Source organism: Saccharomyces eubayanus, chromosome III, assembly GCF_001298625.1.
Source record: "Saccharomyces eubayanus strain FM1318 chromosome III, whole genome shotgun sequence".
Taxonomy (NCBI): Eukaryota; Fungi; Ascomycota; class Saccharomycetes; order Saccharomycetales; family Saccharomycetaceae; genus Saccharomyces; species Saccharomyces eubayanus.
In genome coordinates, this window is record NC_030978.1 from 29,273 (window position 1) to 43,844 (window position 14,572).

General features: G+C 40.6%; 8 protein-coding genes across 8 annotated transcripts; 2 read left to right on the top strand and 6 right to left on the bottom strand.

Moving 5' to 3' along the window:
• Positions 1 to 157: 157 nt before the first annotated feature.
• Positions 158 to 1,408, bottom strand: PBN1 (Pbn1p; the record flags this gene model as incomplete). Its single annotated transcript, XM_018363933.1, has 1 exon — positions 158 to 1,408. One exon carries the CDS (start codon positions 1,406 to 1,408, stop codon positions 158 to 160), a length of 1,251 nt encoding a protein of 416 aa, XP_018223337.1.
• Positions 1,409 to 1,875: 467 nt separating this feature from the next.
• On the top strand, positions 1,876 to 3,642 carry LRE1 (Lre1p; the record flags this gene model as incomplete). Its single annotated transcript, XM_018363934.1, has 1 exon — positions 1,876 to 3,642. The coding sequence occupies one exon, from the start codon at positions 1,876 to 1,878 to the stop codon at positions 3,640 to 3,642; it is 1,767 nt and encodes a 588-aa protein (XP_018223338.1).
• Positions 3,643 to 3,855: 213 nt separating this feature from the next.
• Positions 3,856 to 4,821, bottom strand: APA1 (bifunctional AP-4-A phosphorylase/ADP sulfurylase; the record flags this gene model as incomplete). Its single annotated transcript, XM_018363935.1, has 1 exon — positions 3,856 to 4,821. The coding sequence occupies one exon, from the start codon at positions 4,819 to 4,821 to the stop codon at positions 3,856 to 3,858; it is 966 nt and encodes a 321-aa protein (XP_018223339.1).
• Positions 4,822 to 5,952: 1,131 nt separating this feature from the next.
• DI49_0710 (uncharacterized protein) lies at positions 5,953 to 6,837 on the bottom strand (the record flags this gene model as incomplete). Its single annotated transcript, XM_018363936.1, has 1 exon — positions 5,953 to 6,837. One exon carries the CDS (start codon positions 6,835 to 6,837, stop codon positions 5,953 to 5,955), a length of 885 nt encoding a protein of 294 aa, XP_018223340.1.
• Positions 6,838 to 8,230: 1,393 nt separating this feature from the next.
• On the top strand, positions 8,231 to 9,622 carry SPS22 (Sps22p; the record flags this gene model as incomplete). The annotated part of the gene is made up of 1 exon (XM_018363937.1): positions 8,231 to 9,622. The coding sequence occupies one exon, from the start codon at positions 8,231 to 8,233 to the stop codon at positions 9,620 to 9,622; it is 1,392 nt and encodes a 463-aa protein (XP_018223341.1).
• Positions 9,623 to 9,708: 86 nt separating this feature from the next.
• On the bottom strand, positions 9,709 to 10,485 carry POF1 (nicotinamide-nucleotide adenylyltransferase; the record flags this gene model as incomplete). The annotated part of the gene is made up of 1 exon (XM_018363938.1): positions 9,709 to 10,485. The coding sequence occupies one exon, from the start codon at positions 10,483 to 10,485 to the stop codon at positions 9,709 to 9,711; it is 777 nt and encodes a 258-aa protein (XP_018223342.1).
• A 213-nt stretch (positions 10,486 to 10,698) lies between these two features.
• EMC1 (Emc1p) lies at positions 10,699 to 12,948 on the bottom strand (the record flags this gene model as incomplete). Its single annotated transcript, XM_018363939.1, has 1 exon — positions 10,699 to 12,948. The coding sequence occupies one exon, from the start codon at positions 12,946 to 12,948 to the stop codon at positions 10,699 to 10,701; it is 2,250 nt and encodes a 749-aa protein (XP_018223343.1).
• Positions 12,949 to 13,134: 186 nt separating this feature from the next.
• Positions 13,135 to 14,376, bottom strand: MGR1 (Mgr1p; the record flags this gene model as incomplete). The annotated part of the gene is made up of 1 exon (XM_018363940.1): positions 13,135 to 14,376. One exon carries the CDS (start codon positions 14,374 to 14,376, stop codon positions 13,135 to 13,137), a length of 1,242 nt encoding a protein of 413 aa, XP_018223344.1.
• Between the last annotated feature and the right edge of the window lie 196 nt (positions 14,377 to 14,572).

Below are 14,572 nucleotides of genomic sequence, written 5' to 3' on the forward strand. Positions count from 1 at the left end.
ATAATTTCATTACTACTCCTGTATAATATTAAAAGGGAAAAAAGAATAATATATATAATCATATATATACATAGATCTAACCAAAAATCATTACAAAAAACTTTTAGGATGACCTACCTTTCTCGTACGAAGAAAACCAGTGCACAATAAGATCATTCTATTCCTGTTTAACTGGCACCTTTTTTTTATTGTTACCAAATATCTTAGAGAGAAGGTACACGATAGAGATGAGTAGGCACAACAAAGTGCCGTATTTTATCTTGGAATAATCATTCATATCAGGTCTTGGGATCGGCACAGAAAGCGTAGTTGTGTTCAAATGACGGAACGAAGTGTCGTCCGTGAAGAGAGACTCATATCCTAAACCCTTCTTATAGAATGGGTTGCGGGCTACTTTTTCGTCACCTGTATCGCAAGCTAGTATAATCTCTGGACTGAATGAAACTTCAAATTTGCCCGCACTGTTATTGGACGGTTTGATATACCTAGAATGCAAGGTTATTTCATTTACAGTGCCTGCTTTTAATTCAAATATGCTCTCGGATCCCCATGCTTTGTCTTGAAGAGAGTATTGTGGTAATTCTAAATCGTGTTCACCAAAGAGTAGTAAGGGTGAAACTTGAAATTTATCGACAAACAATTCCAACGGTAGTTGCAAGTGCATTAAATACATACATTGTGGGCGTTCGTCAAATTCTGTGAGATCAATCAAGACCTTTGGATGCAACCCAATGGGTTGTTCTAGGTATAACGGTGCCGTTTGGGATGAGCGGTTGAAGGCAATATGGCCTTGTTTGTATAATAGAGAGGTCTTTTGGCATCGTTCTAGCTTGCCATCATCCATCCCCCAATTACACCGTATTCCGCCGATATCAACGTCAACTTCATCACTAGCATCCACGAAGAACACACCTGCCTCAAGTTTCTCGTCCTTTACTCTGCCAACTGTAAATTCTTCACCCTGTTTCAAGGGTCGATATTCAACAATTTGAATTTGAGCAGGTTCCACTGTTATATCATAGGTGAAATATTCCGGATTCCATGGCAAATCCAGATCCACTTCAAGAAGCAAATGTTGCTCTATATCGAAGTTCTCACTGTGGAATGAATTGTACATTGGGGTGCTAATGAATCTTCCTGGAATGTCAGTTGAATTCGAGTAAACCGAAAACCCGGCGCTCAATTCATTCTCGATAACACTTAGATCTCTGTCTAAGTCCTCTCTGGGCCTCCAAGTGATCCTCTTGGTAGATTTGTCTAAGCTTTCTACCCTTTCCAATAGCCACCTCTGTTGTAAGACCACACCAGGACCACCTCGAACAGTTAGATGAGTGTCATTCTGACTCATGTGGCTTCCAATAGCTTCAGGAGCATCATACAGCACGGCTACTCTATGTCTTGTTACCATTATTCAGTTTCAAAAATCCACTTCTCATCTATATTCCTCATCCAATCTGATTAAGATTAGCGTTTTCTTATTCAATGCTTTTTTTTACCAGGGGGATCTTCAAGGAAGGGAATTTTTCAGAAAAAAATGCACACATATTTCTTGTGTAATCCTTCAAGCAATTATTAACAAGACCTAAGAAGACAAAGTTTTGCAGTTATTGTGTTTCATTGATACCCGTGTGTGACAAAGTTTCCAGTTATCCTCCTCTGCATCGTATTGATATACTGCAGTAGACTGTTGAAAGATTGGGAGCTCTTTTCGTGTTTTGCACCGAAAACGTACTCTTAACTCATAAAGGTTGCCACAACCTACCTGCATCCATCTGGCTAAAGAATTGCTCCAACTATCTACACTCATTTTATTCTATTCTAGTTTAGCATTATAAAACCACTAACAACTAATTAGCTCCTTCCTTAAATAAAAAAATGCCCAATACGCAACATGTGCAATTATCAGAACCTAATCCTATGGATAATTTGTCTACGCCATCAAAAAGAGGTCATCGCCATCGCAGGTCATTGGCCATATCAGGGGATTTTGATTTTTTGAACCAGTCTGCCACAATTGCGAATTTCCCACTTCCACAATCACCTGAGAACTGCCCTGCAACCGCCCCTACTGCCACATCGAGTATGTTGTCACCAACACGCTACAACAGATTTCCCTTCAAAACCAATGAAGATGCTGGAACGCTAGATTTACCTGAACCAAGGTTTTATCCGCTATCACCAGGAGACAATTTGCAGACTCCGAGTCCTCGGTTTTTTATAAGTGAAGAACCAAGTTTCTCATCACCAGTTGAAGGCGTCCCTGACGCCATTATTAATCTCGATGATGCGTTGAAGACAAGACCCAGGTCATTCAAATCTCACAGAAGATCCGAATCCGCTCCTCCTGACTTGCAGGTTATGATTGGTGAAGGTAACTGTGTAGCTAGCTCTAATTCCATGATAAAAGAAGAAGAAGACTACCCGATTGATTCGGAATCCAAAAATGACACACCCAATCAAGAACTACCGACGGAATTACTATCCCCACTGCGGCCTTCCTTTTGTACATCTGAACAGGCTATTGAAATAGATGATTCAGCCCTAAATGGATCCCCAACGCATTGTAATCATAGCATGCAAAACTTTAATGCCCACAATTTCAACAAATTCAATTCATTGAAAATTAAAGGCCAAAAGCAAAGGTATTATCACTATACAAAACAACTACCTTTAACTGCGAGTTCTGACACACAATCCCCAAAAGAACAGAAGTCAGCCATTTCAACAACTATGAATCAGACAATGACACCTTCCTCTTTGGCCTACACTCCTTCAAAACTGGCGTTTACACCAGCAACACCAATATCTTTTTATGATAATAATATAGATATCACTTTGAACAACGAAAATTATACCACTAACCTAAAAGACACGACTGAAAATGTGAAAAATAATTACCCAAAAAAGAGTGGGAGTTCACAACTCAACCGTGGATGGGATACTGAGAAAAGGCAGGATTTTAGCGGAGAGGCAAGAAGAAGAAGATCAGGGAGCCCTATTTCCCATATACAACACCGCAACTTAATTGATAATATGAAAGGTAGGCGAAATAGTAACACGATAAACTCGACATTCAACTACAAGAGTAAAATTTATGACATGCCTTATGATGACATGATGAAAAACGATAACAATAATGGTCAATCTCTACCGTTTTCGGTCACCGGCGCCAATGATGAAGGATGTGCCGGAGAAAATATTTCGAAAGATAGTTATGTACCATTGCAACACTCATCAGTTAAATCCTGCACGCCTGATGGCAAGGAAGGAATGCACGCATTTGCAGGTGATGAGAGCAACGAATACGCTAAATTTGAAGGACAAGTAAGGATACATTCACAGCTTAGTAAAGACATTCTTTTGGGTGAACCAGGCGATATGGTTGATTTGTCTTCATTAGTAACCTCACCGAGAAAAGCTTCCAATGAGACTGGAGATTTGGCCTTCAATTTATCTCAAGATGATAAATATGATGCCAATAACACGCCAAAAACGATCGGAGCGGGCAATAGCGTAGCAACAAGTAATGAAAGTCGATGCATTAGTGACAGTGCATTGGAAAAGAAAGGACAAGATAATGAAGTTAGAAAAAAAAGAAAATCCAAATTAGGGCTTTTCAGACATATTTTTTCAAGGAAATAGTAACAATAGTAATAATAAGTAATAATAAGGTAATTTGTAGCCTTAATGGCATTAATTGCATGTAGTTTTATAGTATAAAAAAATGTAGAATAGTAAACAAAAATTTTCAAAGTCATTAAAAATAAAAAGTGAATAGACGTGTACATATAGAAGTTTTTTCTATCAGTTATACATATACATATTTATGTGTATACGTGTACTTGCAAACGAGACTTAGTAGTTGTATTCGTTTGGTTTTTGACCAGAAGTGTTTTTGAAACCACATTCTAATAAGATATCGTTAATTAATTCAGGCTTCTCAGTAATCTTGGAGAAAACTTCATCGTCTTTGGTTAGGATCATACCGCAGTAACCGGTGGAGTTGAAACCTATTTTCATTTGGTCGGAAAAGGCCTTTGAACGTGGAACGATACAAATCCATTCTTTAGTTAACATAAGATTGTAAGATTTCTTTAGATCTGGTTTATCGTTCGTCCAATCCTGGAAAAAGGTCAAAGCTCTTTGTAATATGGAGATGTAACACATGGCCAATAAGTCTTCATCGACCGCTTCTTCAGATTCTGGCATAGGCAAGACGAAATGAGCAAACGAAACTTTCGCATCTTGCAATGGTTCGGCGTTGAAAGTTGGCAAAAAATGTTCTTTACCACTAGATAGTTTATCTTGGAAAGTAACGAATTTTTTAGGCATTTCCAGAATCTGCAAATGCTTGTGGTCCAAAGAAGAACCACTGGCTGGGCCGGAATTGTAAAAGACCATGTGTCTCTTGTTGGAATCTTCATCGTCCAAAGAACATAGCAATTTATAAGCAGTCAATAAGTCAGTTGGGGACAAAGCATCGGTTTGGTGATGGAATTCGTTTGTCACCAATAAAGAATGTTCAGGGATTACGGGGAATTTGTTTAATAGTAATTTGTACGCTTTGTTATCGGCACCACCAAATTCTGGAATAACTGTCAATTCCGCCTCAGCTTGGCCCAACGGATCTTCGCCTTCTGGAGTTTGGCCGCGTTCTGGCTTTTCTAACAAACTTGGCATGTGGCTAATCAAGTATGGCATACCAGTATTTGGATCCTTTAATTTTTTACTTTCAGTCTTGACGAACTTTAAGCTACCATTGTCGAGGGCACTCTTGTACTTGTCACTAATCAAAGATGCAATGTCAGCAGGGATACTCATTTTTGTTTGTTTCTTCTGGATGGATATAATCTGTTTRACTGGCTAGCAAAAACGAACACGTACTTTTCGAGATTCAATATTGTGTGGTATAGTTACTTTCTCCATTTTGACCTTGTATTGTATTCTTTTCCTGTGCGTCATGAAAAAAAAAATTGAAAAATCAAAAATCAAGAAAACTAAGAAAATCTTCTAGAACCTTCCAAAATAGGACAGACAGCATAAGCCTATGGCATAGGGAGCCATGGAGCCATCCAAAAACTCGACGCTTGTATCCGATGCATTGTATCCGAAGGTACTTGTTTCTGAGTGGTTACGGACAACCAGCTATTGCAGATGCCACATAATGACGAGGGGCCTGACAGTTCTTGCTTCCCCTGGAACGGCTACAGGGTTGCCCAAGATGCAAGTTCTCTTGGTAAAGAAGCAGCAGGATAAAGACGTTGGTTTTTGACTTGATGTATAGAGGATAAATTGAAGTACCGGAAAATTTGCAAAGAAACCCACGCAATATAATTTCCAGGTACGCCAGACAGTGCTTGGCTCGGTGTGCAAGCCAGTAGTATTATCGCTTAGCTTTGTAGTCATCTTTGTAATTTTGTTAGAAAGAATCATCTTCGGGATGGACTCTTTTGATTCTTCATGAACTTATGATAACCTCGAGAGTTTAAATGCAAGTCCCATTGGGAGGACACCTTTCAAAAAGCTCAGTTAATCTTTAAAGGTCTTTTTAGTATCGTCTTTTCTTTTGTTTATTTTACTTTCTCTCTATTTTTTACTTCTACTATCTTAATTTATTCTTACGCACAACTAACCCAAATTTAAAACAAACAAACAGTAACAAAACATGTAACAAAAAAAACAGAGGTTGATAAAAAGTGCTCAAAGTGAACCTAAAAGACTACTAAAGGGGGTTTATACAGTTATTTAGATTTCAGAATGTTCAGTTAGAGTGACAGTTGCTAAAAATCAGGACTGGTATGGAGTAAGCAAGAGCGATACGTTTGCTGGTGGTCCCTTCAAACTCAAGCGATTGTGTGCACGTAGAGACTTCTAGCTTCTTTGATTTACTTTTTCTATAGATGTACGTAAAGTTCTGCTCTTCTTTTATAGATAAGAGGATTGAGACTCGCCTCATTTTTTAGAGAAGAGTTTATCCTTTAATGAAGTCCAGAAAGATTTCGACTCTGGCACTTCCATATCCAGGTGGAGACGCTCTGAGGTGGTCCTATTTTCCACGTTTGGACACTGAACCTCATCTTCCAACATTTTCGTCATATAAGATGCGATAGGTTCATCGGACGCAGGGGCGTCCACACGATAATACTTGGACCACGCACTACATGCTACGCTTAGTGAATCGTGACTCCCGCTACAAGTTTGCTTTTGAACGTCCGCCCAAATCATGTGCTTCCGGTACCACAGTTGGACCACGTTGTATGGCTTTATCATCGGTGCCACCATAATACTCGATTCGGAGACGGTTTCGTTCATTTGGTGCCAATTCTTCTTGTTCAACAACGATTTGATGAGCCCCATGTCTAGGCCGTCATCGTTAGCATCCTTGTCGTAGTCGACAATAGAATACTCGGACGTCCAGCTAAACGGCACTGAGATGGGAAACATATTTGGCGTGTCGTCGCTTTTGTCCTTCTCGTCCCTCCAGATACAGTCAGAGACAGGAGACCATTCTGTTCCCCAATCACCACTTCTCACCATCTGGTACTGAACCCAGTCGTAATAAGTATCTTCGTTGGAGACACTTACTCTGCTCTTGACGTTGCCAATGACTACACCACGAGACATATCGTGGAAGATCACGGAGCTGTTGACGATAGCAGGAGCAATGGACTCGACAAAAGACGTCTGATAGAAATCGCTATTAGAAAACACAGTATTACTGCCGTCATGTGACTCGACCCCCGGTAGCAGAAGCAGGGCATCCAAATCGACTGCGGATGCTGTAGAGAGCAAAGTCGCAAGGACGGATGACGCAATTACGATGTATTTATTGAGCATATTGATGTGGTTACAGAGCTGGTTATCCTGTTCTGCGAATAGCCTGGTTTTTCTTGAGCTTCTTTATAAGAAAGATGCTTACCACAGGTGATTAATTTTGGCTGCAAAAATATTTAGACGGAAGTCGTTTAAAGGAGAAAAAATGCGTTCGGGTATTTTTAGCTCTGCACGTGAAACGCACAACCAGCTACAGGGAAAGCCAAATAACGTTCACGGCATGGCATCTTGCTGTCCAACATATCTGTCAATCTGTCAAGTGAAGCCAGTGAGACAAAAAGGCTTCCCCTAGTCTTCCCCTGCGCCTCATCGTAGCAGTACTCTTGCGAGCTTCCCCACGCAAAGCAAGACAAAGGGGATAAGAAGGGATCGTCCTGCACCAACTCTTGGCCTAGTAAGCCATGACGACAATGATCTTATCCACAGGTGTGATTCTTCTTGCCTTGGGATTTGCCTCGTCTCCCTCCTAAAGGAGAAAGTGGGACGAAGCCATTTTCCCTAAGGGGAAACGTAATATATCCCTTTAGGGAAAAGATAAGGGAAAACTGGTAACCAAAAAACGTAAATCTGCGATGAGATGAGAAGGAAAAAACATCTATATAAGGGAGCGCATCTCCCACTTGGGACTTATATTTCTGTCTTGTCTTCTGTGCTCTTGTTCTTGTTGTTAGTGCTAGGTCAATAACAGCCAAAAACAGTAAAGCTCCCGCCCAAACCTTATACTCCCGTTAATACAATGCAATTCAAAAACATCGTCGCTGTTCTAGCCACAGTCACTGCTATACAAGCTGCCAACTCGACTACCAGTCCAAACAACACTATTCCAAACAACACCACCCCTAACAACACCACTCCCAACGTGACCACGACCGTCTCGACCGGGGCTGCCGTTGCCAACTCCATGGCAGCTGGTGTTTTCGGCGCAGCCATTGCTGCCGGTGTAGCCTTCTTGTTCTAAGGCCATCCTTTTCTTTAATTTGGTTATTTTTTTTCGTTCTAATTCCACTACTGTTGTTCAATTGGGGAGCTTCTGACTTTCGTTCTACTAGCTTTTTTTGTTCTTTATATTTGACTCTATTTTCACATAGTTAATTCTTAATACCTGTTACTAATACTAATACTAATACTAATACTAAATAATTATAAACGTATATACGCTGTATATGTGTGCTATAATCAGGACTTTCTTTTCAATATGGCTTATCTATTCTGTTACACCCTTTTTTTCACTTTATGATGCTAGGAAGAAAATGCGTCACTAATTCGAAAAAAAATAAATAAATTAAGAATAGTATGGTTCTTTGTGACCGATAGATAAAAATTTATCCTGTTCTTACCGTATCGCAGTCGAATACAGTGAAGCGTATCAGGAACCTCCCATCTACTCTAAGGAACAATGAACTGTATTTTCAGAAAAGGCCAGTTGTTAGCGTTCGCATTGGTGTCATTACTGGCAACACAGACTATGGGTGCTGCTATCGATTTACCCAGGAGCCCACATAATGTCAAACCCTTCCGTAGTGATCAGCCGGATTTGCAAAGACGAGCAAATGAGCCCTTTTTCGAAATAGATGTAAAAACTCTGAATGCGAACTCACCCATATCAGAGTTGTGTAAGAAAAATTTACACGTAATCGAATCTGCCCAGGAACTTTTCCAGCTCCAAAACCAATGTGAATACATATTGGGATCTTTACACATCACTAATTATGACTCTAACGTCTTGGATTTGAGCAGTTTGAGAGCCATTGGTGGTGATCTGATTGTTCAAGATTCGCCCGAACTAATTAGAATGCAAGCTTCCAACTTGAATAAAATCGAAGGTCTTTTCCAACTACAAGGCCTGACTTCGTTGGTTTCCGTTGAGATCCCCACCCTGAAATTCTGCCGGTCGTTGGAATGGAAAGTGGTCCCCATCTTAAACTATGTGTCTATGGACGCTCAGAATATCGAGATTGTTGAAGATATTATCATATCGGACACTTCATTGGCCAACATCGAGAACTTCAATAAGATTCAAGAGATTGACACGTTCAACATCAATAATAACCGATTTTTGGAAACCATTCACTCAAACATTAAGACTATCAGGGGCCAGTTTAGTGTTCATGCTAATGCTAAAGAATTGGAACTTGAAATGCCATACTTAAGAGAGGTGGAGAACATTACCATTAGAGACACATCTTTGGTCTATTTGCCCCAACTGACTAATGTGAAAAGTTCTTTAGAATTTATCGAAAACTATTTCTATGAGTTGAACTTGAACAATTTGCAAAAAATTGGTGGGACTTTAGGAATCATTAACAATGTAAATCTAATGAAGATAGATTTGGAAAATGTCACGGATATTCAAGGTGGTTTGATGATTACTGATAATGAATCCCTTGAGGAAATCAATTTCTTGCCCAATTTGAAACAAATCGGCGGTGCAATTTTCTTTGAAGGTTCCTTCAAAGATGTCATGTTTGATAGTCTGAAATTGGTGAAAGGTAGCGCATTTATCAAGAGTTCGTCAAACGTGTTGGATTGCAATAAATGGACAAATCCGTCGAATGGCAGGTCAATTATAAGAGGCGGGAAGTTTACTTGTATTTCTGGAAAGAAGGAAAACACGTTGAATGTAAAGCAAGATGGAACAGTCCTCGAAAAGGGTTTCAAAGACTTAACGCAAGAGAGTGAAGACTCCAAAAGAAGGCTCATCTCAAAACTCACGAACTCAACGGCTCCAACCATGCAATTAAACTTCGTTCTTATTGGTATGTGTCTTCTTTCCATGTTATTGCTTTAGGGATTACTCAGCTAGTATAACAAAAAGTTTTTTTTGTTTTTTAATATTTTCTCTATCTATATACAAAAATCATTCAAGTCTTTTTCTCAATCAAATATTGTCACATTTTTCGTCACGTAATCGTATATGCAGGGTGGTAGTTCATCCTTTAAGTTATCCACCTGACCGCTTTTCAATTTGTTTCTTATTTCAGATGAGGAAACGTTTCTTAAAGACGGATAATCATTTTGCATAACATGAATTCGAGACCCCCATTCCTTTGGGATGACTGGTTCGAATTTCCCCTCAAGGATATCATTGGCATATTTCAATTGCGATTCCGCACTTAGATGGCAGTCCCCCCTGGCCAAACAATACAATTGACATCTCGACATGAAATTCTCCATTACATCGCTAATTTTTAAGGGGTGGTAATATTTCTCATCAAAGATTCTAGCAATTGTATCAAACCCGACCAGATAACCTATATTTGTATTGCGACCTTGGGTAAACTGTTCGTGTAAGATTTTGTCTTTGTCAATGAATTTCGAAAAGACAGTCAGTCCAACAGATACCACAGAGTGAGGTAGTTTCTCCTGTAAGTAATCAGCAAATAAACACATCATTTCTAAACGGTGTGGGAAGGACGCTGGTTTAGGTAACTTATCCGCATTGTTTACTGCTAGAAGCAAGAGAACATGAGATTGGGTGTCACTTAACTTGAAATTCTTAACGGTTTGAGATAGTAGCTGGAAGTGAGCCAGATGTGGTGGATTGAATGATGAATCAAGGACAAATAATTTTGGAGAATCTAGGTGCTGAGGCCCCTTGATAATTTGGAATAGTGATTCACTTTTTCGAAACTGTTCGAATACTTTTTTCATATTATCTTTACTGGTATTTTCCACCCGTTTTCATTTACAGTGAGTCATTCTTTAGTTTCATTTTACTGAACAACTCTCTGTTTTTTAAAAAACGAGATAGTATAACAACGAGTTCGACGTTTCTATAATCCAAAAAAAAAAAGAAAAAAAGAAAATAAAAAGAGAAAGCCTTGAAGGACATGTGCCTGATATATATAAGTGTGTATGAAACATCTATCTAACTAACCATTGAGATTTCAATTTCTTGTTTGAAACAGAAGGGCGGATAAAATATGTAATCACCAACAGGATTAATATAGTAATGAGTAGTTTACCCTTTTCGAAAGTAGGACTCATTAAATCAAACTGGCCCGATGGTGTGACTCTTGTACAGAAAACATCATGGCCCAGATCGCAGATGATACTTGTAGATTCCAAATTTGTTGGAATGGAAATTAACTTGGAATCGGGTCCCAGTATTAGATTTCTATAGTGTGTAATGACGAAGTTATCATTAATTGGGACGATCGGCGCATATGGGGCGGCCATAAATTCCTTTTTATCTTCATTAGTCATTTGATCTTCTGGTTTACTTCTTGCATTTAATACGAGCTTTGGTATATAAGTGATTTGACCATTTTCTAACTCCATAACAATTGCCTTTGTGGTAATGTCATTTGTTGTTTTGGAGATTGCCAATCTTTTGATTATTTCGGGGAAAATATACTGTTTAGCGATATGTTGAAGCTTGTTAGTTTGACCAGTTAATGGATCGTAAGATCTTCTTGTGTTGGAGAAACGTTCGTCTGGCGTTAGTGATTCGTATAGTTCTACGACTACCAATTTCTGTTCTGGAACAGGGTCTAAACTGAAATAGGAATAAACGACCCAATATTCACCGAACACAATATCTGTTGGTAATCTGAAATCTGGGGAATCCTTGTGTTCTTGAGTGATCAAGACTTCACCGGTTATGGTATCAATTAGGTTAAAAGTGATGGTGTGATGTTCTTTATTAGTGACTAAGTAAGCCGCTAAATTTGGGTATAGATATTTGTAAAGAACTGATTTATCACCCAAGGTTAGACCAAGAGAATTTAAGTTTGTTTCATCTCTTTTATTAAATGCCACAATTTTTTCCGTTGGCTTCACGGTTCTTTGCCAAGTGTCTTGAACTTCATCATTCACTATCATGCGACCAAATATGCCATTCGAGTCATGTTCAGTGATGAATATTGAGGAGTCTGTGTGGTCAACGAGGGGATCCAACTTCAACAATTGGTGGTTTCCATTATCAAATTTAATCAAGTATTCACATTGGTTGTCATCTAGTTCGATAACTGATTCAACAGCCCCTTTGCTTAGTAAAGAAGCTTTTGATTTGATCACCGGTAAACCATTAACGAGATCTATTGTCAAATAGTGACCATCACGAGAGAAAACAATAAGCTCCTTATGGTTGTTGTCTTTCCAAAACATTTTAATACCTTGATCAATTTGCAAATCAAGTTTCCAAACAACTTGGCCCTTATTGACCATATCAAGGCCGCCGACGATCCCATTACGGGTCAAAACAATTAAGGTTTTTGCAAACCCAAATTTTAAGTCTGATGTAGTGGTATCTTTGGTGTCCAACGCTAAGAGCCTTGTAAAAACACGACCGGGTGAAAAATGGTTTTCTTTCAATAGATTCATGAAGCGGTTCCAATTAGTCGTCACTCTGAGCCAGTAAGCGTTCCAAAGTGAAGAAGAATCACGTTCAGCGATCATATCATTATTCAATTCCAAATCTTTAGAGTCGAAAACATCCAACACAGCATAGTCTACCACGTTAGTCAGCGATTCATCCCGTTGCCAAGCTGGCACCAATTCCGTACCATTGACGGAGAACCCTAAATATTGAGTATTGTTGACGTTCAGCACCAAGACCAAGGGGTCTTCACGCTGGAAATATTCCACCTTGTTAAACCCGTGGGGCAGTTCCAGTTTCCATTCCGCTAAACTTGACTCGTTGTCGAGGATGTGCAGTTCGTTGCCCTTAATAACTACTTGATCGTTTGGATACGAATATTGGGACAAGGCGGTTGAGGCAGGGGCGTGACCTACGCCTTCGTCCAGTAAAAACCAGTCGTGCAGGTCAAACTTCTGCCAACTTTGGCTTGACGAGTCCACGCAAACCACAACGTTGTGGTTATCGTCGTCTAGTTGGATCTCATCAACGGTGTAGGGCAAAACGTTTCTGAAAAGAATCTGTCCGGAAGAGACATTGAAAGAAGAAAGCAAAGAAGAAGTCTCCGTGGGATTGGACACAATGAGAATCCGGTTGCGGTCTCGAGCATCAGGGATGATTTTCTCCCAAGGGCCCAAGTTAGCCAATTGCCAATCTGTGACAAATGCATCATCTGAAAAAACTGCTTGGACACAACTCGTCCTTAGAAAAAGTGAAATGAAGACACACACCAGGGCCGTACACGTTATCTTCATTGTTGTGTATGGGGCAGTAGTGGGGTGTGAACGCTGATGTGAATATATATGTTAGTTACTAATGTAGTATATATAACAATAAATCCTGGCCATAATTTTCCGGCCGATCGGTGAAAGATCACGGGCCACGAAGAGCTTATAAGAGATTAATATAATATACGCACAAAATAATAATTAGCGAAAGGCTTAATGTGTCTTTTCATTRGTGATGGCCTTAGGTGTGGGGCCTGGACCTGGAGAATCGGTTGTGGTGGGAGTCTTGGTGTGGGAGGGCATAGTGGTGGGTATGAATTTTATGCTTAGAGAAGTTTCCAAGGCCAAAGTCATCCACGGATCGTACAGCGATCTTATTGTATCTAGGTCTATATCTTGCGGAGCGTTGGTGTCGTGGGGCAAGACGACTCCTCGTGAAAGCATGGTGTTGGTTCTCCTTTTCTCTGGCGCGGGGGTGGCATCCTTCGAGGATGCCAGGAAATGCAGTCTCTTTTCGACGTTCTGTAAATGTAGCTTCTTACACTCGGAAAGGTCTTCCAGGCCTGCAGAGGACTGGGATATCGAGTTGATCAGCTCGATAGAGTTTTCTCTGATGTTTCTTTTGTTTTGGAAAAACTCGAACATGTCCAAGTGGAATTCCATGCGATTGAGGTACTCGTTGAAGGACATAGGCTTGTATTCCAAGGGTCCGAACCACCTGATGATGGGGTTTTGTGCCTCCACTTGGGCTCTAGCGAGGGCGACGCTCTGCTTAACCTCGGGGATGTTTGTCGACAGCGGCGTGCCGTTCATGGCGTCCTTGACCTTTATCTTGGTGGGGTCTATGCCCTCGTGGTAGTACTTGACGATGTTGTTGAAGAACTTCTTGTCACGCACGGATTTCATTTCGTCGCACCAAGGGTCGTATTTGAGGAAGTTCAAGCGGGTCAGTTCCAGAAGGGATTGGGACAACAGCAGCGAGCCAAACAACCCCCACACGAGTTTCCTGAAGGTGATGAAGCGGGTCTGGCGAGGTATGATGGGGGGTGGAGCGAGCACGATGTCGCCATGGGTGGTGGAGAAGCGGTTCAGCGTGGGGAAATCGGCAATGTCCTTTCTGATGGTGGTCTTGCCCTTGACGATCATTTCACTGGGCAGCTCGCCAAAGGCCAATTCCGATTTAGTGTGAGTGGCGGTGCGGCGCAGTGGCGGTAGTCTGTAGAGTCTCTTGAGTCTCCAGAGGGCAAAGATACCCACTGCGGACTGGACGGCGACTAGCGTGTATAGGCCCGACAGGTTGTCGGGTGCGGGCACCAGGGGCCCCCATAGCTTCAGGCCCAAGCTTGGCCTTATGTAAAATTTCTTGATGTCATTATCGTCTTTGTCATGCTCCTCTTGCGAGTGAGGGTGGTCAGGATTGCTGTTGGTGTCTGAGGGGGGCGTGTATACAGCCATCTCGGTTGTGGCTGATGAGGGAAGGTTTCTTGCGAGGGTTCTGGAGTTGAAATGGGGCCAGTTTGCTGTCAAGATGATGCTTCTTACGTGGTCAATTTTCCCGTTCTTGGGGCCACTTCGTGTAGTGTGATGTTGCAGTAAGTTTTGATTTTTAATTTTAATTTTGATTTAAACTAAACTTTATATCTCTATTTAA